Source organism: Plectropomus leopardus, chromosome 10 (assembly GCF_026936395.1).
Source record: "Plectropomus leopardus strain MGB_pleo_1.0 chromosome 10, ASM2693639v1, whole genome shotgun sequence".
In the NCBI taxonomy this organism is placed as follows: domain Eukaryota; kingdom Metazoa; phylum Chordata; class Actinopteri; order Perciformes; family Serranidae; genus Plectropomus; species Plectropomus leopardus.
In genome coordinates this window covers 31888809-31915242 of record NC_142185.1, presented here as the reverse complement: position 1 = coordinate 31915242, position 26434 = coordinate 31888809, and the positions used below count along the sequence as shown (strand labels likewise).

General features: G+C 39.7%; 1 protein-coding gene across 1 annotated transcript; it reads left to right on the top strand.

The window, feature by feature from the left end:
- rnf17 (ring finger protein 17) lies at positions 1-26421 on the top strand. Its single transcript, XM_088083598.1, has 38 exons — positions 1-165; positions 1467-1579; positions 2225-2322; positions 2461-2542; positions 3023-3112; positions 3215-3318; positions 3483-3651; positions 4440-4516; positions 5411-5485; positions 6184-6467; positions 6601-6690; positions 7280-7438; positions 7982-8153; positions 8655-8796; positions 9788-9975; positions 10081-10210; positions 10345-10504; positions 11527-11642; positions 12017-12134; positions 12977-13094; positions 13596-13853; positions 14472-14619; positions 15985-16097; positions 16359-16449; positions 17385-17506; positions 17988-18162; positions 19192-19303; positions 19925-20088; positions 20265-20384; positions 20560-20640; positions 21131-21253; positions 21348-21401; positions 21677-21787; positions 22396-22519; positions 23163-23298; positions 23590-23776; positions 24632-24771; positions 26149-26421. Exons 1-37 carry the CDS (start codon positions 99-101, stop codon positions 24725-24727), a joined length of 4767 nt encoding a protein of 1588 aa, XP_087939724.1. The 5' UTR covers positions 1-98; the 3' UTR covers positions 24728-24771; positions 26149-26421.
- Positions 26422-26434: the final 13 nt, after the last annotated feature.

Sequence of the window (26434 nt, the reverse complement as noted above, 5' to 3'; positions counted from 1 at the left end):
CTGGACCCTGAACGCACCTACGTGGTCACGTGACAGAGACAACCGACCGCACCCTCTCCTCTGAGACTCCAAAAAAACATTTTATAAAGTCATTAAAAATGGACAGAGGCGACAACCCCAGCGCTGTTGTTTGCAAGTTATGTGGAGAGGCATTTACTCTGCCGGGTAGGATGTTTACACCTCTTCTCTGACGGTTTTATGCTCCGTTTTATCGTGTTTTCTGATAACTGACATCAATTCCTCTGCTAGCTAGCAAGCTAGCGGCAGCAGCTAACGGCAGCTAATTTAACACCAGATTGTGTTTGCGGTGTCTTTAAAGTCTCTATAAGAAGTATAATTGTTTGACCCCAAGACTCATAACGTGAAATACGACTGATGATATAATGTATTGATTTTCTGAGGTCGCTCCACTCTTCTGTTTCATCAAGGGTGTGGTAAAATAAGCTAATCCGATTGCACCAAGGGGCTATAGCGCCAAGATGGCGGACACGTAGCTGGTTGCCGTAAAATGTTTTCATCAAGTGCAGACTCTAAAGGTGATGAGGACTAAATTTTTATTAAGTAGACATCAACAAACTCCCCCTGTGTGATTATTCATGTCTGTACAATAACGTTATTTCGTATCGCACGGGTTATCGGAAACTTCTCCATAAAGGAGTCATTGTGGTATTAACTTGTAGGAACAGTTGGGAGCGTTTTTCTTCTTCATTTTTTGATAATTTTGGCTATGTTTATGCATATAACATAAGTTTTTGGCAAAGTTGTGTATTTTAGTTTAATCTTGGGATTTTCAGCTCAGCTCCTGCAATAAGTTTAAAATACACTGTGTAAACAAAACAGTTACTTTTCATACTGTTAAGTACTATTGTTATAATATTTTATTTATTTATTTATTTTTACTAATTGATATCTGATGACCTGATGATTAAGAAAGTTTTTGGAAACGTTTAATTAACCGTTGGTGTTTCTAATAAGAATACTGTTATTGCTCAACTTGGAATTGGCTTTTAATAACAAATGTGTCAATAAAAAAATATTTTTTCCCAGCCTGTCAGCCCAATTATTGTTTAAATGCACATGTATGTTACCATCAGCATCTTGAACTGACTTATTAGCTAATGAACAAAATAAATAAACAATGAGTTGCTGGAGCAATGGCAAATTACAAAAAGTCTTGCATTGATGAAAATAAACACACCAATGACTTATTTGGAGAATTCTTTTCCATAAATAAGCAAACCTACAGTTGGAAACAAACTATTTGTGTATCACTTTTGATTATATGGCAACAAAATTAATTTTACATCCTTTAAAGTCCTCATCATCTAACAATTTTCGTAGAAATGATAGTGTCATCTAGTTTGTGCTGGAAGGCTTATTGTGAGTTTGCATTGTGCTTTTAAACAAAACTGAGAGTTTCAGTGATTACATTTAGATAGCAGAAATGTGCATTTTCTGTTTTTCAGAGGATGAAGTTGACGGCAATCTCCCTCGCATGCTTTTATGCGCCCACATCTACTGCACATCTTGCCTGCTGTCGATTCAGTGTGACAGTGCCATTAAGTGTCCAGAGTGTGAGGTAAAATTACAATCAGTCTCACTCTTGCAACTAGAGAGTGGCATAACTCAAGTAATGACAAAAGCAAAGTGAACAGCTTTCCACTCAGACAACTGATGAAAACCACAGGTTTAGAAGGCTTGTTTTCTTTAAATTAATTCAGTGATTGTTTTTCCTTTTTTGTTAAATGTATTTTATTATTATTATTTCATTATTATTATTATTATTATTATTATTATTATATTTTTTGTGTATTTATTTTAAGAAAACTTGTTTGGAACTCATGTTTTCTTTAAAAAAAAATCACCAAATTACACTGTTTATCATGGCCATAAACTGTAAAAACAAATTATTGTTGGACTTTCAAATTTCTGACAGTCCTTGAAGACCTCATTGCAGTTACATTTGAGTCTTATATGTTTGAAAAATGTTGGACAAGAGGGGGCAAGGGAAAAAAAATGGGCAAGTAAAAAAAAAAAAAAAATTTAAAACTGGTCCTTGAAAAGTCATGAAAAGTTTTAAAATTCTGTCCATGAAATTGTGGGAACCCTGTTGATCATGCCTTGCCCATCGAATTTGTAATTTACATCATGTTCAAGGCTGCAGATATTCAAGTTGTAAGCTTACAATAAAAAAAAAAATTAAAAACCCACTCCCTCTGTGCAGGTTGAGTCGTCTCTTCCTGAGGGTGGGGTGTTTGGCCTGCAGGAAGACAGCAGAATCATCGGCCTCATCTACACTTCGAAAATGAACAAGATGAAAAGGTAAAATGCAGTTCTGAATATTAAGCTAAACCACAACACTGACACACTTGTATTTTAATAAATATATTCTACGATAGAGCTTTAAAAGAGTATTTGTTTTAACTATGATATTTGCTTTGGCTTTGATTTCTCTTAAAGGTGTGACAGATCAAAGATTCACAGACGGATCAAACAGTCACCACCTACAGGCGTGAACGCAAATACAGAGGATGTGGAGCAGGTATGTTTGAGTGAACTCAGATTTGCTTGTGGGCAATGGCAGTTTTTGTGTCAGCTCCTTTAATGTTTAAATTGAACATTTTCAAACCAGTTTGATATCAAGCCGAAAACCAAAAAATCAGAATAAATTGTGATGTTTACTGGAGTTACGTAGAATATAGCCAATATATATAGCCTGGCCTGTTTATAGTGATGTCATTTACCTCAGCAGAAACTCTCACCTCCCCAATGATTCTTCTACAGCCAGCTGCCACTTTACTCAAGTTTTTGTATTAATATCCAAATGTCTAACTTGAAAACTGAATACCCACCCAATTAACGAAAACTTAACTAAATATTTGAGTCCAGCCCTATTAAATTTGTCATCTGTCCCACTTGAACGCAGCTAATTTATAAGGCAGGGTGTTGCTTAAAGTGAACATAGACAATTCAGATTGACATGGTTAAAATTCTGTTGTTTTTATTGTCATTATGTATTTAGCCGGCTGATATTGAGAAGATTGAGAGGCAGGTGGATGAGGCGTTAGCCCGAGCTGCAGAAAATCTTGCCCTTCTGGAGCACATTCATGAGGTGAAAGCTGCACTAAATTCATAACAACTTTATTTTCCATCAGAAAGTAAAGAAAAAAAACTTGCTGCTTGAGTGTTTGACATCCGTGCTTCATCTCTGCAGACACTGACGACTGGTCTGGCCGAGCAGGTGAAGACAGAGAGAGCTCGGCTGGAGATGGAGATCAAGCAAGCTGCAGACAAAGCTTTACACGCTGTCCAAAAGTGGTATGAATGTAAACTGTTCTGGAAAAATGTCATATCTTGTCAAACATGTGATACATACAGATCTTATTATCCTCAGGTTGTTTTTTTTTTCACTAAAAAAATCAAACTGAGGAAGGTCTGTAAAGTGACATTTATCTTGATGCTTTTAATTTCTTTGACAACAGGAGGGATGTGCAGTTGAATCAGCTGTCAAAACTGGAGGCCCGGTTCTCCACCAGCCATGTGGAAATGTGCCGTGTGCAGGAGAGGATCAGGGCCCTGGAGATTGCCATGCAAATGGCCAGAGAAGTACGCCGTGTCCCCTTCCTGGAGCAATACTGCACCCTGGATAAGGTATATTTACATCCCGAAACACACTCAAGTAAGCAGCACACGATGCACAGTGAGACACTATCAGACTACTGATAAGTAAATGCTGGCAAACTCTGGCTGCTGCTTTCATGTTCATTTTCCATCAGTTTAGCCATTTAAGTTTTTTGTTTTTTTTTTATCCCTGCTCCTTTTTGGTTATGGGATGTACATTAGAGTTGTTTTGAATCTAAATCTTATTGTTGTGCATTAACATGACCACAACAAATTAAATTAAAGTCAGTGTAAAGTGATAATTAAAATGTGTTCTGAGTTTGTCACATCGTAGAAAGATGTGTTATTAAACACCTGACAAAAATTGAATGACCAAAAAAATTGCCAAGTTTGTACAAGAAGGTCTCAAAATCATTAAAATATTGCACAGTATTCCCTGATCTGAAACGCTGGGGACATGTCCGCTGGAGGAGCGGAGACCACGGCCAATCGCAGGACTGTGCTAATGATGCTTCTCGTTTTTATACTGCTCCATTATCAGGGGCGGGGTTAAGCTGAGTATCGCTCCATTGCATCATTAAGCTATGGTTTTAGGCCAGCCCAAAAAATAGAACAGGAAAATGGGGAAAAAACAGTCAACCGTCTAACTCCACAATTCAGTACCATATAGTAAAGGGTCTTTGTAACATGTTTTCAACAATCAGTTTCCAAAATTTATAATGTTTTTTGAAACACGTACTTTAAGCCAAATAATATGATGATGTGGTGCAGAAATACAGCTGCTGCTTTTCATTTTGCTGCTTGTGTGTGGTTGTTAGGTCCTGGAGACGTTGCAGGCCCCTGTGGATAAGCAGTCCTTTGATATGAGATGCATTACTATGGGCTCTGGAATGAGGTTTGTAAACTTAAAGTTTGATGTTTGTTTGCTTGCAGTGTTTTATGTTTATGTTTTTTCCAGAGCTTTACAGCTTTTTGGGTGCATGTCTAAGTGCTTCTAGTTTAAAGTCTCTGAAGTTTTTGGAGAGGTACGTTATTGTCACTTCTTGTCTGGAGCTGTGTGATATGTCAGTCAGAAAACATCATAACAAAGACAGAAAATCATATTCTTGGGAGCTAATCAGCCAGATGCTAAATGTTGCTGACAAGTGTTGTGCTTTTATCACCGTTTGTGTTGTTTGCTTGTCAACTGTGTAGTCACACCTATGTTAAAGTAGAGCTATGTTTAGGTACCTAGCTAACATTTATGTCAAGATATTGTTGTCATAGAGACAAAACATACACGCTGCGTTTTTGGAACAAAGCCCTAAAAGTGTGACCGCGTTTCTGCTGAATAAAAAGACTTTGTGGACGCAGGCCCTCGGAGCTTGTTTGTTATTTTACTATTGCAACAGTATGTGCATGACACAAATAAACAGCCATAGAAATAGAATGAGCTGTGATTTCTGCTTGAATATTTGAATATTTTTTGGTTACTTTACTTTTGTGTGACATTAAACTTAATTTCTTTGAGACGTGGACAAAACAAGGCATTTGAAGGTGTCATCTTGAGCTGAGAGGAAAAGACTGATCGACTTTTTTCACCATTTTCTGACATTTTATAGACCAAACAACTAATTGATTAAATAAGAAAATAATCTAAAGATTAATTCACATTGAAAATAGTCATTGGTTGCGGCCCTACACGACAGTTATAAAAAAAAAAAAAGGTACGCAAGGATATTTTCCGATGACAAGCTTTGACTTAGACCCTTGGTTTTGAATTTGTGCATGTTTGTTTTTTGGTTTTCAGTTGTGTTTTCCTGTCAGAGAGTCTGAGCCAGGGTCTGGCATTGTCCCTGAAGATGGAAATGGGAAACCCAAAGCGGTGAGTCCTTAAATATATTTCAGTATTGTTTTTAGATGCACAACTCTTTTTAGAGTCACGCCAAATTCTTCAGCGGGCGTCATTTGCCATGCAGTTTACAGTGGAGAGCAAGGTCCAGTCATCTGCTCCCACACGTCTGTCAGATGGTTGGATGGATTTCGAAGAAATTTTGGTCAATTCACGCAGGCTCTCGCCCAGTTGAAGCAGAGCCAGGAGTCGTATTCACCAATGTCAGTGTCTTTTTTTTTTTTCTCAGTGTGCCTGTGCGAAGTGGCAAACAGAGCTATCGAGTTCACAACAGTTAAAGAAGCTCGCTTACCTCCAGTTCTTTCTGCAAAATGGACAAATCATAGTGTCCACGTCCTCCAAACCATCTGCGAGTCCATATGTGCCAGCGCCTCTTCTTTTTGGAGATTTCGGCACATGGGATTGCACAGATTATCAAGGCAGCATGCTTCTGCCTTGTTAGCATTGTTGCCAGGACGTCCCGCAGGGGCCAACAGCCCATTTTTACACATACACATGCTCTCAGGTTGTGGATTGACGGTCGGACCGTACAGTGTGAGCACCTTAATCGTGATCTTTGGCTTTACATCACGGATGATTTACTCGCACAATATGAGTTGGAATTAATAAACAACGTTTCTAAAATCCTACAGCTTATGTCCGGCTTAAGTCCTGTTGCTGTTGTCTTTCAGCTTGTCCGTTACACCACCCAAAACCGCGCAGCCGGTCAGCTCCAACAGAAAGTCTCCCTGGCAACATGCAGAAGGCAGGAGCAGAAACTATGTCTCACCCATTCCCGCCAAGCTGTCCAGCCCACAAAAACAGGACAAGGAGAGCCCGGTATCTAACAGGCCGTTGTCACGAGGGTCCTCTCCAAGCCCAAGACCCCGTCGCAGGTTCAGTCGCACTTCACCTTCAGATCCTGGAACTCCAGACGTAATTATTGAGGAGCTGTTAGACGAGGGACGAGAGAATGGTGTGTTTGACTTCGTCATGTGTTTCTGTTTGACTTTGATTTCGATAATGTCACATCCAGTCAGAACATTTCATCACTTATGGCTGAGGCAGAGGAGACGCCTGAATCTACTTTGTTAAATGCTTTTTTTCAGCCCCTCCTCCCACCGGCCCTGAGCTGGCTAATGACAGCTGGAGAATCCACAGGAAATGGAAAAATCAGTCGTCTGGCAACAGGAGAATCGGTAGGGAGTTATATCCATGTTGTATGTGTATAACCTAATCTGTTTGCTCCATTTTTATCATAAAAAAGTTCATCTTCAAGTACTGCAAAATGTATTTCCTTATTGGCAGCAAATCACCTGACATGAGCCAGCATAAGACATTTACTCATTTAACACCCTTTATTGAGAGCCTAGTCTAAATACTGTACAGCCAAGACACAAACAACCATAATACTACTTTAAAGTTTGACTCTGCAACATAAAAACAGCTAACCTCGTTCTCTGTCAGTTGTCCCTCTTCCCCACTGTCACTCTCCCTTTCCTTATCTTTCTCTTTATCTCCTCTCGCTCATTTCCTCCTCACTACTCCTCGTCATGCCCTGCCTCCTTCCTCCTTGGAAACCTTGCCTTCTCTCTTCCATCTTGTGTCCTGTCTCCCTTTATCTCCTCTCTTCTGCTTATTTCCTCCCTCATTTCCTTTCTTACTACTTTGGGACCTAATTCCACCATCTGCTCATCCTTTTTCTCTGCTATCTTTCCTCATTCACTGGTTCCTCCGTGTACCCCTTCTCCACCTCCCTCTCTCATTCTCCCCTCTCCTCTCTTCTAGTCACCCAGTGGGTGGTGGTGACCCATGTTGTGAACCCAAGTCACTTCTACATTAGGTATGTGGCCGAGAAAAGAGAGAGCGAGAGCCTGTCGAAGAAGATCAACAACTTCTGCTTTGGAGACGGTTGTTCCTTCACTTCCAAGGACACGGTGGAGACTGGTGCGTTAATGTGTGTGTCAACAAACATCAAGTGGAAATAGGAGAATATTATTATAATTATTGTTATTATGTTATTTTTATTATTTTATTTAAGCATATTTTGTGAAACAATGGAAGTTTATGGTATTGTTAATGGTTAAAGGCCAAGTTTTCATCAAATTAATGTTGAGTGAATTTGACAGAAAGTTTATTAGGTTTATAAGTGCTGCTCCTCATGAGTTCTGAGTATGTGGGCAGTGCAAAGGCAGCGAGCAAAACATTTCACTCTCAGTGAAAACAATTACAGGCCACTATTGTTTGCAAATTGTATAATTGACTATTTGCTTCTGGCTTTAAGTTGTTATTTAAAGGAAAAATAACAACGCCCATAACAATAACAATGTCCATATTATTTTCTTTTATTTTATTTTCCATGATAAGTAACAGGTATCTTTATTGTGTCTACTTACATTATCTTTGCGTTTCAAACCAAATAATACTGAGAGTGCATCACACACCTCTCACTTTCTGTGATTCAGCATTTGTCTGTCTGCTTCACTTCAGGCTCCACAATCTTTGTCAAGTGGAAGGAGGCGCTCTGGTGTCGGGCCACTGTGGTCGAAGTCTTGCAGGACGGATGTGTGGAGGCTGTGAAAGTCTGCCCAGTCACACAACTGGCCAGTATTCAAGTCTTCTTCATTGACTATGGCCTCACCAAAAACCTCACCATACAGAGGTAAACACACACACAAATGGAGAGAAGGTGCACACACATTAGGGGTCGACTGATTTTGGTTTTTCAGGGCTGATACCAATACCGATTATTAGTAGTCAATGAAACCAATCACAGTTAATTGGAACTGATATGCCTGTACAATAAAAATGAAAATAATATTTAGAATTTAACAAACTCCAACACAAAACTTTGTTTAAATGCCTGTGACAAATGTTTAATCAAAACTGAAACTTTGAACATCACATACAGCAAGTTCCCTGCAAGTTTTTTATGAAGTTCAGTAAAAATTTAAATAAGATAAAACTAGCTCCCTGAGGTTTTATAAAGTAAAAGTTCATCCCCTGTTGAAACCAGTAAACCTTGGGGACACATTATGTATATAGAGCGTGCAGCATAAATGCTTGGCTGACGCAGTCTTTATGTCTTGGTGGTGACATTTTTTTGGTAATTCAGTAGTTTTCTTCCAGCACATCCTCCCCTCTTGTCTCGCACCTTTTGTAGTAATGAGGAGACCGCTGAGTCGTCACTGAAGGCCGTGAACAGCCACCTGAGGAAGGTCGGTGAGACGGAGAATGTGGAGCTGGGTCATTATGCTCCTCAGGCCATCAGATGTTCACTCAAGGACCTGGTGCCCTATGATCCCGTAAGACCACTGAGATTTTTATAAATTCATTATCTGTTTGCCAAAATAATTACATTTTTCTTTCCTAAACAGGACAGAACTAGGGGCTCGCCCAAGTTCACATTGTTTGCTGTTATTTACAACTTTGTCTGCTGTTTGTGGTCAGCAGAGAGCTCTACCCTTCCCTGTTGATCCAAAAAGTGCTTTTAGTCAGTCAAACATTCACCTCACATTCTTAAAACCACTACTTTTCAGGAAGCTAAAAAGCAGTAATTGAACCCTGCACCATCAAAATTTGTATTGAGTCTTCATGTATGGTCAGATACTTGCATGTGTCATTATATTAGTAATATTTTACCAAAATTAAGCTCAGCAATATTGGATTCGAAACTTGGAATCAATAAGAAGAATCGAAACTGGAATCAAAATTGATAAAATTCAAGGCATTTAGCCTTCATAGAGTGTCTCTTTTATAAAGTGAACTCTGTACAACTGTACTGTACAAACAGTTCTTTATTGGGAAGTAGGATGAAATCGCCAAAGATGCTTTATTCTGACACTTCATTCAGTGTACACATGGTGGAGTCGTGAGGTTTTGCCGTCAGTTTGAGGATCCAATGGAGATAGGACACTTAGCTACAACCTCTTTTTTAATACTTTTCATTGGTTAGATTATTATGAAGCACAAAAAAGACATAAAGGGTGACCAATATCGTTGATGTTATGAAAATAAATAAATAGAAATGACAAAATGTTGCCTGACTGTAGTGATTTGCTGCAACATGCCTAAAAGTCTGCCTGCATTTGTTTGACAGCAGGTAAAAGAGTGTACTGATTTTTTTGATGTTGGGAGAAAGACACATGAACTTGTAAAGTTCATGTGTCTGTAAAGGCTGCAGATTTGTTTTGTGATATTCAGTGCCATGTTATATTGTTGTTAATATGCGTTTTATTGCAAGCACAACAGCAGCAGTAAGAGGTGTGCTTACTGTGTGGTTGCCTGTTTGTTCAGACGAAGGGTTGGAGTGAAAATGCGCAGATTGAATTTCAGAGGATGGTTGGCTCTGCTGTAGTGGAGATGCGGCCTTTGGGTCAGGACAGAGACTCCTTACTGGTGGACCTGAGGAAAGCACCAGTGGACCAGTCCAGTCATGTGCCCATCTCTGTCAGACAGCACCTCGTTTTGATTGAAGTGGCCAGGTACGCCTGTCCAAGTTACCAGAAAAAAATTCTGATCATCACATCAATATTTATTAGATGTAATTGAATGTAATTTCTGACCCTTGTTCTTCCAAAATTCCTCAGATTTTATTCTCCAGTGACGCTGGGCAGGAGGCCCCTGCTGTACTACCCTCCTGAGTACCCCAAGATAAACTCAGAGGTCATCGCTGTTGTGTCCCACATCAATAACCCTGCTGACTTCTATGTCCAACTGGTACTAATATGAATATAATTAAACACTTGCATTATTTATATTATCTGCTAAAACAAGGCTCAGATGCCAGGGATGTTCGTTTGATTAACTTATTGTTACTAAATTTCCTTTCCACTTCTTCACTCCCTGAATAGGTTGATAACATGGAGTCCTTGTTGCTCTCAGCCAAGCTCCAGGATTGTTACAATGGGACGACAGTGACTGGAGAAGATGACCTCAAAATCTACTGCCCTGAGAAAGAACAGGCCTGTGTCGCCCGCTATGAGGACAAGTGGTACAGAGCTCAGGTCATAGGTGAGAATGTGTGTGTGTGTGTGTGTGTGTGTGTGTGAATAAAGTACTATCAATAAAGTACTGCTATAATAAAGTTACATAACAAATAAAAGTGTTGTTATAATAAAATAAGTTAAAGCGTAAATTGTGGCACTTTTATTTTGAAGGACCCTGCTCGCCTCTGGCTGAAAGTGTATTTTTTGTTGTGGGCTGGAAGCTTCCAGTCAACAGTTGAATGTTAGCAGAAAGGTAAACTGTTAACACAACGCCTTAAACCGTGAGGATTCATTCACTGTGAGACGACAATAAACTAACAGCTCCAGTTTATATTTAACAAAAATTTGCAAGTTGCACTGCTGCTCCGTGGTCACAAAATATGACTAAATAGTCGCAGTTGGAGCTCTGCAGATACAAATCACGCCTCCCCGCTTACACTTCCACCAGTAGCACTTACTAAGTTAGACTGTTACACAGCACCATTAAACGTCTTTATATAACAACTCTCCATCTTACATGTTAATAGTATTATCAAGTTACAGTCCTGTTCTATGGATGCAAAATGTGACCAAATAGTCACAGTCTCAAGTCCTGCAAAAGCCTGCTTTTTGTGTGTGTGTGTCTGAGAGGCAGAGAGCCGGGGAAAGTGCAAGAGCACTGAGACTCCAAAGCGAGTCTCGTGTAGGTGGCTTAAAAAGCGCTGTGCCAATTGCTATTTGATGTTTGCACTGTGGTCATTTAATGTATTGCACATGGAACAAGTCGTGATTCATGGTGTATATTTGATTAATGGGACCACCCTCAGCTTAAGGCATAATACTTTCAGGTTGCCTGTTGCTCCCTGTTCCTGTGGATGCAATATTTAAAGAATGCCTCAAAGGAATTTCTTTAAATTTCACACGGACGTCCTCCTGAACTCAAGGGTATCCTGATAAGACTTTGATGTTGTTATTTGTTAAAACTATTAGTTTTGTTACAGAGACTAGAACTAATGTTTTAGTGCACTGGATCACTGCGTTTGTGTGTGTGTGCGTATGTGTGTATAGGTCATCCAGGGGGCAGAAAAGTGGAGGTGCGTTATGTTGACTTCGGAAATAAGAAAATCTTGTCGGTCAGCGACTTGAGGAAGATAAAGGACGAGTTCTTTGCCCTTCCTTCCATGGTGAGAAAGCAGCTTTTTATTGACCAACTGATACTTAGTCACTGATTAGATTAAAAATAATCTCAGATCTTTGACTGTCCTGGCCTCTACAGTATGCTGCAAATATTTCCAAAAAAAATCAGTGGCATTCAAATTGGAAATATATGCCAATACATGTTTTAGAATAGGTTTTTACTTTTACACAAACATTTACCACCAAATATCTCATATAGGCACATATGTTATGACACATACACTTGAACATCACACTAACATGTTGGCATTTTGCATTACTAAATAAATTACTTATATTATATTTACTTATATTTGCAATAATTTAAACTCTTGAAGAGTGCTGGGTTAAGTCAAGAGGAGGTGTCTCTTCTGCTGTCCAGGCAATCCCGTGCTGTTTGTCAGATGTGATTCCTCTGGATGGAGAGACCTGGAGTGACGCCTGCACCAACAGATTCATCAGCCTGGCTCACCAGAAACTGGTCACTATTGTTGCTACAGGTACTGTGTGCCTGGGGCAATTAAGCAGTAACATGAACTACTGTAAAACTTCAATTATAGCCCAGGCTGTTATTTTCTTAGATCACTGAGCATAACAAGCTTTTATTAGGGACATTTAAAAAAAAAATTGGAAGAAAGAAATGAGCAACAGAAGCAATGACCTAGAAGTTAGAAAGAAATTTGCGTACCAAAAAATTGATGGAATATTTAAAAAAAAAAAAAAAAGAAAGTGGAAAAAAATTACAAAAAAAGCAAGAATTTTTTTTTAAATATATACATTATGAATATGGTTCAATGGACATTTTTTCTTCGAATTCTAAAAAATAGTTTTCTACATATACTTATCTCCCTTTTGTTTCTCTTTTTTTTTACTATGCTGGCAATACTGTCGTCTCTGGTGCTCATTGTGTCAGTAAAATTAACTAAATGACTGAATTGTGGAGATTCTTACCAAGCTAACCATGTCTGTAGCATATCCATATCGCCAAAAAATTAAACCTATAGACATATTGTACTTCTGATCTAAGCAGCTGACTAACATTAGCTCCAGCCGGGAGTCAACACCCTGGTTTTATACACTCAAAGAACTTCTATAAAAATAATCTGCATGGCAGCCAGACCAGGCTTCTGATTGAGACAGGCATTGATTTGTCAAAACGTGCAGCCACACCCGGCCAATAAAAGGGACTCTGCGTCTAATTAGGCTTTTATTTGAGGTTCTATGGTATCTGTGTGTCTGATTTCAGTGTGTGTCTTGGATGCAGAGCACTCATTTGTCACCAAAATCCATTATGTAGTGTGCTTTTGTCAGCATTTTCATTTTCTCCCTTGTACCCGTCCAGAAAGAGTCCCCAAGACCATGCCTCTGCCGGTGAAACTGTTCGAGAGCGGCCTGAACGGGCCACAAGCCAACATCGCTGAGCTGCTGGTCAAAGAGGAGCTGGCCTCCTTTAAAGAGGGGTAAGACTTTCAACAACTTTAATATCCAAGGAGGGCTGGGCGATATGAGGAATAAAGTATCACAATAATTTTTACCAAATACCTTGATATCGATGTAGCAGCGAAATTGTCGGCTTAACTGTTGTCGTCTTCACAAAATAATAACAGATTTTTGATAAATAATGACCAGCAATGTGGATATAATTACTAAAAACACAAAAAGGTGGCTGAAAAATTACAAAAAAACTGTTGAGTGTTTCCCAAAGCCCAAGCCCTTAAATGTCTTGTTTTTAAAAACCTGAAAGATAATCTCTTTACTGTCACAGAGGCCTAGAGAAACCAGAAAGTATTTACAATTAAGAAGCTGGAATCAGAGATTTCTTTTTCTCTTCTCCTTAAAAGTCATCATATATAAAACAAAAAAACCTCTTCCTGTCCCTCCTCTTCTATTTCATACATTATCTTCATTTTACATCTTTTTCTTCTTACTGCCCCCACTGTCTCCCCTTACTTCTCCTGCAGACTTCAGTCCAAGGACGCCAGGCCCTCTGTCGATGATTCTGTCGTATGGGACCCCCCACTCGAGCTTGGCTTCGCAACGAATGGCGTGGATAACCCGGACCAGAAAATTCTGGGAGAGCAGAGTGAGGAGCAGCTGGAGTTTCAGCCTCAGCTGAAGTTATCTGATCAACTAAAAGACCTGAAAGTCAGAGTCAGTCACGTCAACTCACCGAGCAGCTTCTACGTCCAGTTTACCCAGTATGACTCTCAACTCAAAAGGTCAGAAGTTAAAAAGTGAATTTTTGTTTTCTTTCTTCTATTTAGGAGCCAGATTTGTCTGCACTGCTCAGTGTTTACTATAGATCCTGCTTTCATAAATCCCTCCCGCTAATGCTGAAACAAGGAGTCTGTTTATTTTCTGTTAATCTACTAGTCTGTTAATCAACTATTTTAACCATCAACTAATAACTTCAAGTAGATTACTTACAAGGTTCCTATAGATCCATAAAAAGTCTTAAAAGGCATTAAATTAATTAATCTAAAAATAATGCCTTAATTGACCTATTGCTAAGCCCCGCCCTCAATCACCACGAACCAATCACATTTCGTGCAGCTACACAATGCACTCGGACGTCCTGCCCGTAGACCTCCATAGACAAGCATCAGTAATATTGATTATCCTGTGGTTTCATTTAAATTTATGCAGTTATAACTTTTTTTTTTAAATGGTCGATCGATGTGCAGGGGGTAAATGCAACACTGATACGAGGTATCCTGAGAGGCTAGAGAATTGAGTGTATTTTATCCCATTCCCTGAAACCTCACAAAAACAGAGCAAAGTGTCTCTTTTGGATTAAGCAGCTCAATGTGCTGTGTTCCTCTTGCTGTTTTTTTCAGGATTTGCGAGCTGTTGAAGAAGGAGTGTGCACTAATGGAGCCACAGGATGTGGTGTGGAAGGCGGACATGTATTGTGCTGCTCTCATTAACGGGGTTTGGGAGAGAGGACAGATCTGCTCTGACGTCTTATCCAACAACATTGCAGAGGTTTGAAAACTGTTACCTACACAGAAAAGGTGGAAAGTAGTGATTTGTCTTCTATTGCATCTTTTTTTTTTTAAAGCCATTTTACTGCAACACAGGAAAGTTTTATTCAGAGTACTACAGTAAGTCAGAGTTTTAATGTACATGCTTGATCTTGAATGCATGGTTACAAAGTTACAAAATGAGCATTTATGAAATATTATTATGACTTGAAGGGATATTTTGCATATTTTTAACCAGATTTGTATCATAAATGTGGAAAATATCTGTAAATGAACTTTGGTGAACGTCGCTCCATCTAACCAGCGCCTAAATCTCCCCGCTCATCCCTCAGCTCATTTTCACCAGACATGAACTTTGTGCTAAAGCAAAAAAATCTGATTTTTGCACACATTACATGCATTCATTCATTACATAAACATATTCAATATACAGGTGTTGTGTACAGGTTCTATATTGTACTGCTGTATACAGTATAGAACATGAATACAGTGTATAGCACACTATGATTTTTATACAATTTAATACATTATGTAATATCTAGAAATCCCTAAAGTTTTGAGATATAATATTAGTTGTTTAATACATTTGTACATGGTTGACTGAGCTCACTCCTTTTAGATGACCTTCATTGATGCTTTTACTTTAACTTTTGCTGTTGATCGGGATTGCTTTTAATTAAGTTTGGTTGTGTGCTGCTATGATGTCCTGTGTGTCTGATTATTGTATTTTTAAATGTATATCTCCGCCAACTGCAGATCAAATTTCCCCTTGAGGGACAGTAAGAGCTCTGAACTAAACTTTCCTGTTTTGAACTTAAGATAGTTTTACTGCACTCAGTGTTTGCAGAAATGTATTTTAGTGCATTGTTTGGCTGTAATATGAGAATTTGTAAATAAGAAGCAGATGTCATTCTGTTTCCTGCAATGTAAAAAAGGAGGCTGAAAATGAAAAGATCAAACAGTAAAACTAAGCAGCACTGATCAAATATAAATCAAGATTTTTCACAGCTTTGCATTTTTCTTATCTAAAATGTTTTCAGAAACATATTTTAATTTCCTCTTTAACTGTAAGAAGAGATTCTTCTCGGCAGGCCACCTTTTTGTTTTTCATAAGTCGGGAGTGTTTATTGGTCTGGTGCAGAGCAGTGCATTCTGGTAGTTGTAGGTTTTCTACCTCTTGAGCAAAAGCCAATGCCACAGTCCTTTTTGTCCTCTGGTCATGTAGCACCAATTTTAAAAGTTTTTGCATCTTTCTAAAGCATATACCGCCTAGTTTTACAAATCCACCATCATGTAAGTCATGAAATGCTGTAACGCTTGTTTGAATTGATAACAGTGACCGTGTTTCTCTCCCCGCTGGTTCCAGGTGATGCGCTGTGACCATGGCAAGACGGTGAAGCTCGATATCAGCAACTTGCGGCCACTGCCTTCCTCCTTAACAGGCTCTCTGGCACTGGAGTGCACTCTCACCGACATAAGGTTACACACAACCACTGTATTTATACATGCACAAAGACACGTACAGTATCTATCCATCCAAAACAAAGACACGCCCTGATGTACTATTATCACAGTGTCTATCTTAAAGACTGAATTAAAAGCAGTGCGTGGAGCTGGAATAGTGACGCCTAACAGTCTTAAATTAAAGACTTCATCCTCACTCCCCTTTCTTTCTTTCTTTCTTTCTTTCTTTCTTTCTTTCTTTCTTTCTTTCTTTCTTTCTTTCTCTCTGTCTTTCAGGCCAGCAGGAGGCCGTTCCACCTGGACGGCGACAGCCTGCGACTCATTTTCGTATTACCTGACCGGAGCCTCGGCTGTTGTGACCATTAAGGTCTGTCTCGCTTTCCTCTCCTTATGCTCCCATTTCTTTGTCCTTTTGCTTAAGTTTTTTGCTGAAGCTTCATTTACCTACACGGCATAGTTTGTAAAGTTAAATATTTTCTATTTTTTTCTCTATTTAAAATGAGTAAAATCTTACTTCATTGTAGAGCTGCATGTACTGCAGTGATTCGTTCAGCTCCTTCTTGCCCCGCTCTTGCTCTTGCTCTTGCTCTTGCTCTGAGTTGTTGCTTTGACACTTCTGCTATGAGTACAGTATTGTCACATTAATAAGTACATGTTGTACTCATTTATGAAGTTGTGCAAGCTCCTGCATTGTCAAAAAGACGGTCCTGCAAATGTTTCACAATAAAACACCTTGTGTCAGCAACTGATGGGATTCTGTCAACAGAGATGTTGTCAGAGGACTTTTATTTTGTAACAGAAGCAGGAAAATTTGAATAAAACATATATATCTGTATTTCTTCATCTCTGTGACAGATACAGACATTGAAACTGTCATGAAAGGTGGTAAAGAGTCAATATAATTATCAAAACACCATTTGCACTGTCTGCTTCTGCTGACAATCGTGCATGGCACACAGAAAAAATCAGCGAGCCACTGTTTCTCTAGATGTGGCTCAGCAGACAAGCAGCTGAGACACGCCATACAAGCACTACTCATACAGGCAATGTGATCGCTCTAAGCCGTTTTTCCATGTTAACATTGGGCACTAGAAAAAAAACCCAGCAGGTTCTGCAACGTGCTGCTCACGCGTGCAGTGTGTTACAGCTGCAACAGAAGGTCTGTACTAGTGACAGTGGTGTACCACTTCTTGCAATATAATGCTTGAACGCATTTTACTTTTGCACTCCACTCTGCATTTCTTTTCTTTGTTGCTGCGATGACCTCGTTTTACCGCGCCTTTCTCCCTCTTCTCTCTCCAGGAGCTGACAGATGAGTGCCCAGTGCCTGTCACTCTGTTCTGCTCCAACAGTATGGGACAGTTTGTCAGCATTGCAGACTTTCTGACCAGCGAGGGTCTCGCCCTCAGGGAGAGAAAGCCAAGGTCTGTGTGTGTGTGTGTGTGTGTGTGTGTGTGTGTGTGTGTGTGTGTGTGTGTGTGTGTGTGTGTGTGTGTGTGTCTGTCTGTGTGTCTGTCTGTCTGTGTCTGTGTCTGTGTGAGAGAGTAAAGATTTGTAGCTCTTGAATAACGAGAGCAACATGTCTTTTCTCTTCTTCATATCTCTTTTAGACTACCTCTGTTTGTGGTATTTTAGGAGCTCTAAAATTAACAAATACAGATGGAATAATTTCCTAAATGCTTTTTATTTTATATTTACTTTACATTTTTGTTAAAATCTTAAGTTGGGCTGTATTTGCTAACTCCCTCCACAGTCACAATTTGTATGATAATTTAGAAGCTTTTCACTACATTTTTGATGGCCGGGAGGTTGTTCCAGAAGTCAGCGACTACTATTACGTTTTGTCTGTTTAATGTTAGTGAGTACCCGTTTCCTTCCTAAATGTGTGTTTGTTTCTTCCTGCAGAGATGCTGTCATTGAAAAACCCAAAGAAACGGATGCGCAGTCTCCAGTGAGCGAGGCACAGACAAAAACCTCACAATCAACAACCCCTCCTCTCATTCCTTTCCCCTCCCCATCCCTCGTCATCTCTCCCTCTCCTCCAAAACCAACCCCACGCACCATAATGTCTGCTGAGAAGGTGATCTCACACACACACACACACACACACACACACACACACACACACACACACACAAACATAGATACTTTGGGCAAAAAACAATTTATATTCACTTGGATTCCCTGTAAATTAGGGCAGTAATGGTTTGTGTATTTGTACTGAACTCTTATGTTGTTAGTTGGTGCACTCAGTCACACGCAGAATACATAGTATGGATTGATGCACAAATATGGAACCAAAGTTCACAAGCTGGATTTTGAAGATTTTAGTTGTACGCTGTAAACAGCATATCCTGAGGTGTCCTGAGAGTGGCGTTTAAGACAAGGGCAGTGTTTCAGCATTTCTTAACTATCGTATGTTCTCTGAATAGAATATGCATGAAACAATTAGCCACTTAAGCAATTACTTGGTAACAATGTTTTGCACTTTCACATTTCTTTATGTCCCGAACAATATTCAGCCTGTACAAAAGCCAGAAGAAATGCTAATAATATCTGTGTCCCAAATACTGTAACTTCTTAGACTGTCTGGGACAAATTCTTTGTTTAGTTTTGATTAGCATTCAGTTTTAACACACCAAACTCTTAAAGCAATGTTTAAGAGATTTCTCTTTGGCACTGCCTTTTATTTAATTGAATTTTGGACTATCTTTTAAAAATACCTTGCATATATTCTTCTGTTTTATCTGCCTGATTCCATTTTAGCTCATTTTTGTCTTATAGAATAGAATAGCTTTAGTGTTATTCAATCAATCAGCAGTTTATTGTCGTTGCTATAAAAACAAGATATACATAATTGTACAAAAAAAATGCGGTACACTACCTAAAACAACACACACACTCTCTCACAGGCACACATGTCCACATATGTAATAAATAACTAAAAACACAGTATAAAAACCTTTTTTAATCTTATTTTTTTATATTATCTAAGGCTTTTTTTATATCTTGTCCTAATTCATTTGATATCTTATGTAAAGCACTTTGAATTACCCTGTTGTTATTGAAGGTAAAGGTCTTTTTATTTGTGTCCCGACTGTGTGTGCAGGTAAAGACTCAGCCTTACCGTCCCCCGGAGCTGCCGTGCCTCGGTCACATCCAGGTCATTGTTTCTGCCATCGGAGAGGACGGCCTCATTTACACCAGAACACAGAATGCAGGTGAATATACGAGCACATTATCAGTGAGATAATGCTGAAATTGAACTTTTTTGGAATATTTCATACATACATGTTTTGGCTGGGTGATATGGACTAAAAATAATTTCCTTCTTAAAAACAAACGACAAATAAATTACCCAGAACAACTTTTGCTTTTATTTTAGCAGTAAAAATTAACAAAGGCAAACTGAATTTCCTTTTTGGGGTTAAAGTGCAAGCTGTAAACTTGTCTTGAAAAGTGTATTCTGTAGTTTTAGGGGAGTGAGAGCTGTTTACATTTGCACCGAAGGCTGCAGTAATTTGACATAATTTGACAACATATTTACATGAATTCTTCTATCATCATAAAGCAAAAACAATATAATTTTGATGCTTCTGGAACCAAAAACAAGCCCAGAATTGTGCTAATAAGTAAAATGGCAGACCCTGCCATTGTAAACAACACTGAAAATGTAACTTTTCAGATAGCTTTCTAGCTTCAGTGTTCAATGTCGTTTACAAGGACCAAGTTTTCCTTTTAGGATTTTTTCTTAGTTATAAAAATATAAGTGTGTGTGTGTGTGTGTGTGTGTGTGTGTGTGTGTGTGTGTGTGTGTGTGTGTGTGTGTGTGTGTGTGTCAGAGTGTCACCTGGAGCAGCTTACAGAGAGGATTCAGCAGAGCATGAAGACTTTGCCCAGGCAGAGGCCCTACACCTGGAAGTCGGTCATGGGCTGCGCCGTCATCGGACCTGATATGTTTTGGTATCGCGGGCAGCTGCTGGAGGTGCTGGGCGGACACGTTAAGGTCAGAAAGACTGAAAAAATCATTTACCTCTAATTTAATGAACCATTTAAAGTAGATTCACCAATCATTGACACACAACGAAGAGTTGTGTGTCAGTGGTAGCTGCTCTTGTTAGTGAAGAAATACATCTCTAACGTGCCTTTTTTTTGTAATGTGCTGTGTTTTTGTGTCTCCAGGTACAATATGTGGACTACGGCCTGGTGGAGAACATCCCAGTGGTCCATGTGTACCCGATGCTGCTGTGTGACGATGTTCCTCAGCTCTGCATGCCCTGCCAGCTGCACGGCATCACCCCGGTAAGAGTTTGTGTGTGTTTCGGGACCTCCATTAGTTCTTTATCATGGTAATGTCAACTCAAAAGTCCACTTACTAGCTTTTCAGAAGGCTCTTCTTCAGCGAATTGAGGTGATGCCCTTACACTCGTTTGATATACCATAATTATTGGAATTTACGTTCTCTCTGTCTCTTCAGGTTGGCGGGAAGTGGCAGAAGGATGGAGTGGCTTTGCTGAAGAATTTGTTGATGAACCGCCGCGTGGACATGCAAGTCATGGTAAAAATACAATTAGTACCTTTTTATGGTGAATGTACTGTCAACTGTATGAATTTGTGTTTTGTGGGTTTACTTTCTCTTCTTTTTTCTCTTTTTAACCATTCTGTGTGTGTTTCATTAAGAGTAAAGGTTTAAATCAATAAGGAAGCTGGGTTAATTTAAATGTAACTAATGGAGAAGTGGTGGGAATAAATAACTTTGTACTTCTCATTCCCTTTTGAATAAGTAAACCAAGTCTTGATGTGTTTGACGATTTATTTTGCCTTATGTTTTTCACTACTTCTTTTGTCTGTCTGCTTGTTTGTAGAACCATTTCTCTATTTTCTTTTTTACATGTTTGAAATAAATCAAATTAATCCAACCCCTATACAGTTGCTATGAATTTTGAGACCAAAATAGTTTTTTGTCTTGTTTTTTATTGTACCAGACTGATAATATGTTTATTTCTGCTGTAAAGTTGGGTATTTCAACATGGTGTGTTATGTGGTAGGAGTTGCCGACTGACCCGAGGGACACCCTGACGGTTGAGCTCTTTCTGGACGGGATGAGTCTCAGCAGGATCCTGTGTCACCACGAACATGCCTCTATGGACCAGACCGTCCCGGCACAGAGGGTGTGTGTGTGTGTGTGTGTGTTTTTTTTTTCTGTTTCCCAGGATAAAGCAGCAGCTTCATAATTCACACAGTAATATCTGTGCTTATCTGCAGGGACCCTCAGTGATGTCTCCTGCCCTCCTGGACGACTGGGACATTGACACTAAGGTATTACAATGTGATTTATATAATATGGTGTTTTTAAACTTACTAATAGCGGCGCACATTTGTTTACTTTTTGAAAGGAGACATTGTAGATAAGAACTGCACCTCATACAACCCCACTTCAAGATCTGAACTGACCCCTTACATGGTTTGGATTACTTTTCCACAGCTGATTGTAACCTAAAGTCTCCAGGCAGTTTGTGAGTCTGGTCTTTAGCAGACATGCACTCACTGCAGGGTAAATCTGAAAAATACTGATACAGATGCTCTGTCTCCAGGATCTGAAGGGCCCAGAGGAGCCGATGCTCGGGCCCTTTATCTACCCGAACCTGCCACAGGAGGGAGAGAAGTTTCAAGTCAGAGTAAAGCACCTGTGGACCCCCAATGAGGTAACTACTAACCACAGAGATAAAATTAACTATTAAAAAGACATGTGATGTACATGCAGCAGTACTAATGAACTAACCAAGTAAGTGCTGATGAAAGGAGGCTGTTCTCTTCTGCTCCTCTGGTCGTCCACCACAAACTCTTTTGGTCAATATAGTGATAACCTAATTTTGCAAAAGAATACATTAAATAACTTTTATTAAATTCCCTTAAAATTTCATATAAAAGCTTTATAAAAGACCCACCTTTATTGGCAAGCCTTCCTCTCTAGCAACTCCATGCATTATGTTTTGATTTGTTTGTTTTGGTCTTGTCTGTCCCTCATTGCACTGTGTTCCATATTGTAATTTACTGAAAAAATAAAATCAACAGCTTTTTCTGTTTTTAGTCCACTTGATACAATTTGATTGATGAAAATGATGGAAACCAAAGAATAAACACATGATTAAGTTTTAATTATAATTATAATTATAATTTGCAGTTTGTTTTTTTTGTTTTTTCTTTTGAAGTAATATATTGCTTATTATATACATTTTCAAAATAGTCAGCACATTGCAAGATGGTTTAAAATTGTGATAACAGTATCTGTATCTGTCTGTGTGTCCTGCAGCTCTTCCTGTGGCCTTTGGAGGGAATAGCCGATGTGGAGGTGGATGGAGAGACTCTGGATGAGGCTCTGACCAGAATCAATGCGGACATTTGCAGTCTGCAACCACTCACCAACTTTCGTCATGGTAACATCTCACTGTGTTTACTGCACGTGTTTCCGGACATGAATGGGGGTGTTGAAAATATTTTTATACCCACAATCACTGCAGCTGCAGACAATCACTGCGGCTGCAGACAATCACTGCGGCTGCAGAGGATCACTGCGGCTGCAGACAATCACTGTGGCTGCAGACAATCACTGCGGCTGCAGACAATCACTGCAGCTGCAGACAATCCCTGCGGCTGCAGAGGATCACTGCGGCTGCACAGGATCACCATCACTGCGGCTGCAGAGGATCACGATAACTGCGGCTGCACAGGATCACGATCACTGCGGCTGCAGAGGATCACGATCACTGCGGCTGCAGAGGATCACGATCACTGCGGCTGCAGAGGATCACCGCGGCTGCAGAGGATCACCGCGGCTGCAGAGGATCACGATCACTGCAGCTGCAGAGGATCACTGCGGCTGCAGAGGATCACGATCACTGCGGCTGCAGAGGATCACCGCGGCTGCAGAGGATCACCGCAGCTGCAGAGGATCACTGCGGCTGTAGAGGATTACGATCACTGTGGCTGCAGAGGATTACGATCACTGCAGCTGCAGAGGATCATCCATTTCTGTGCAAAGTTCAGTAAGTTCTCTGACATAGTGCTCGTGGTTTGCAGGCTGTCCGTGTCTGGCCGAGTACAGTGACGGGATGTTCTACCGGGCCAAACTGATCAAGTTCAACAGCGTGGAGCCCATCATCATCCTGGTGCAACACGTCGACTTTGGCTCGGACGACACTCTGCCCCCCAGCAAGTATGAAGTTCACACACTGAAGGAGGACGGTTTTATTCAAATAACAGACTGGAGTCACTCAGAAATGACAGCCATGGTAGCAGCTCAGTACACAGATTTTTATTTAAAGGACTTCATGTAAAAGTGATTATTAGAGAACTTGTGTTTCTGTTTAAATGGAAAGATTGAATTTTGGAGGTCCCATAAATATACTCAGAGCTCGAAAACATGTTTGCTTATCCCCAGACTCTTTTATATGCCATGAACATGGCTGATCAGCAAGTGCTGTGTTATTCTGTCACTTCCTGTCAGGCTGCGTCAGATGCCGGCTGAGCTGCTGCGGTTTCCGTCGCGGGCCCTCAAGGTCAAAGTCGGCGGCTTCAGGGCTCCGAGTGTCAACAGGCAGGAAGACGTGCTGCCCTACAGCCCCGGGTGGAGCGTGAAGGCTGCGATGGACATGATCGACCTGCTGCACAACAACATCACAGCCTCTGTTGTGGTAATAAACACAATGTTACTGTTATATGAATAAAGAGCCTTTATTATGTTTCTGTTAATGAACCTAGATGATTTAACCCATAGAAACCTGAGAAAATGGCTTGATTTCTTTCAAAAGTTTGACACGAAGATGAACTTAAGGAGAAATAACCAAAAAAAATTTGTAGGAAGTACAAGTAAATTACTTGAAGAAAAAAACAGACAAGGGAATTACCTCAAAAATAGTGTCTGAAAATTGTAATAATTCTGTAAAATAAATTAAAATATGTGATTATGGTAATTTTACACAAGTTGGTTATTGCCATTTTTTCTTCGTGTTTTTAAGCGAAGTCAAACCAAGTTGTTTTGGGTGCAATATTTGAGAAAGGTGTCTGAAAACAGCACAAAAGTGATGTTGATCCATGTTTAAAAGCATTAAAGGTACCCTGTGTAGGAAATAAAAAAAAGTTCTGTTTACATTAAGTCTTGAGCACCATAACATTTTGTGCTTATTGTGTTCCCTTACTCATCAAGCATTTGCAAAAATTATTTTTCTTAAACATTTGAAAGCTGCAGTAACATCTCTATGTGTGTATGTATGTTAACTAGCTTACAGACTTTGCTTTTTCTAATGCAGTGATTGGCAGTATTCAGTATTTTAATTTGTAGATTATAGATAGATTTTTTAAATTTCCAGAGCTACAGCTCACTACCAGGAGTCAAGAAAGTATTGGAGGCAAAAAGGAGTAGAATAAAAGACATCAAAACACCTGATACTTAAATATGTGTAAAAACTCCCAGTTTATTGTCAAACCTGTGGTCTCATGAGAGTACGAGACTCTTCACAGCCTTCATGTGCTCTCCTTGTTTTTTTCAGGCCCGCGAACCAGAGCTCACCGTGCTGCTGTACAACGAGGACGACGAGTTGGTTCATCTGCCGCTGGTGAGCAGCGGACTGGCTGAGCTCGAGTGAAGCAGAGCGGAGACGGCCTCAGAAACCCACAGGCTGCAGTTCATGTAAGTTTTCAGTTTTATTCAAATGTGTCTTTGAACTTCAAGGCTGATTTGTATTGAACATTACTTTGTCATCAGACTTGTCACATTTTAAAAGAATCACTGCATGTTTAATGTATGCATTGTTATCAGATGGTATCGAGACTATTTTATAGCTGCTGAGAACAAAATCGGAATAATTTTCCGAAAAAATAATTTGTAGACATAAATTTGGATACAGGGTAATAGTTTTCAACATTTGTCACCACCGTCTTACATTTTATATACTCAATGACTTACTAATTAATAAAAGAGAATATGAATGACGTTCATTTGTTAAAGGGACAGTTCACCCCCAAATCAAAAATATTCTTTCCTCTTAGGCCCGGTATACATGGAGTGATTTTAGGCTGTCCCAGACAAAAGTGATCATTGTGACAGTAATAGGGCGATATTTTTGGTCATGGCTCTAAAACAGTGGTCCTGCATCGCACAGTGACAGACATTCAAGGATGGCTGTTGTCACGGCCATGTGATCAAACAGCCTGGGATAAAACTCTTGACGGTGTTTAAAATTTGGGATGAAGATCTCACTTTGACTGCTGTAGCGACCGACATCTTTTAACCAACCAACAGTAACGCAGCATGAAACGATGCACCGATCAGAGCGACACTGCCAAATGCTTGTACGTGCTAATACGTTTATGGACGTACGTCATAGCCTGCGATTCAGCAGGTGATGTCATCGCACACTCTGCAAAAAATCAAATTTGATGTCTTACCCAAGTTTATTAAGATCCATGTCGCAGAGTGTAGGTGCACTAAACTTATGAGATTGCAAAAAATCTGTCTGCAGGAGGCTTTAATGTTGCAGCCAAAAATGCCTGATTTCATGGCAGAATTTCTAAAAAATTGCAATGTAATTTCACGCTTACATTGTCCTGTCAATTAAAGGTAATAAAAGCCCAAACAAATAATCTTTGAAAAAAAAAACAAACATCCAAGGCAACTTGTTCCGCTGAGATTTCGACCGCATACTACATGACTACATTAAAGTTACCACTAACGTAACCACGTTACCTGCATACTTACTGAAACTCACCTTTATTCTTTCAGCAGGTGAAATATCAGTGATTTTTGTCATCTGCTGTCAACACATTACTGCATGAAAAGACAAGTGTTTGTCAATGTCATTTATGTTGTGTACCTGTAGTACTATTTGTCACTCAAAATTCTATATATTTTTGATTTTGGGGTGGACTCGCCCTTTAATGAAGCTGCAGAGCCAAATTGGATCCCTTACTAAATGTTGCAGTGAATCAAAAGTGTAACCGGCTGACTCTTTAAAGGTATTTAACGTCTAGCTGCTGTTAACAGATTCCCCGTCTCGTCTTTCTGCAGGTTTACTCGCAGACGTCCTGTTTTGTTTCCATCTTGATTTCACTCTGTTGTTCTGTTTGACTGCTGTTCTTTGCTTTTACGTGTTGCAGAAAACTTGCAGTAGTTTTTACTTTCACAGTGATCCTGTAGAGCAGTGATTCTTTAAAGTTCGGCTGTTGTGTTTGAGTGAGCTGTGTTAACTTGGCTCTTTGTTTTCTAGTCATGTGACTCGTGTGAGAAGGACTTGTCTGTGTGAAGGTGCAGATTAAAGTCTTCCAATGTTGTCTAACCTTTTTTCATCGTTTCC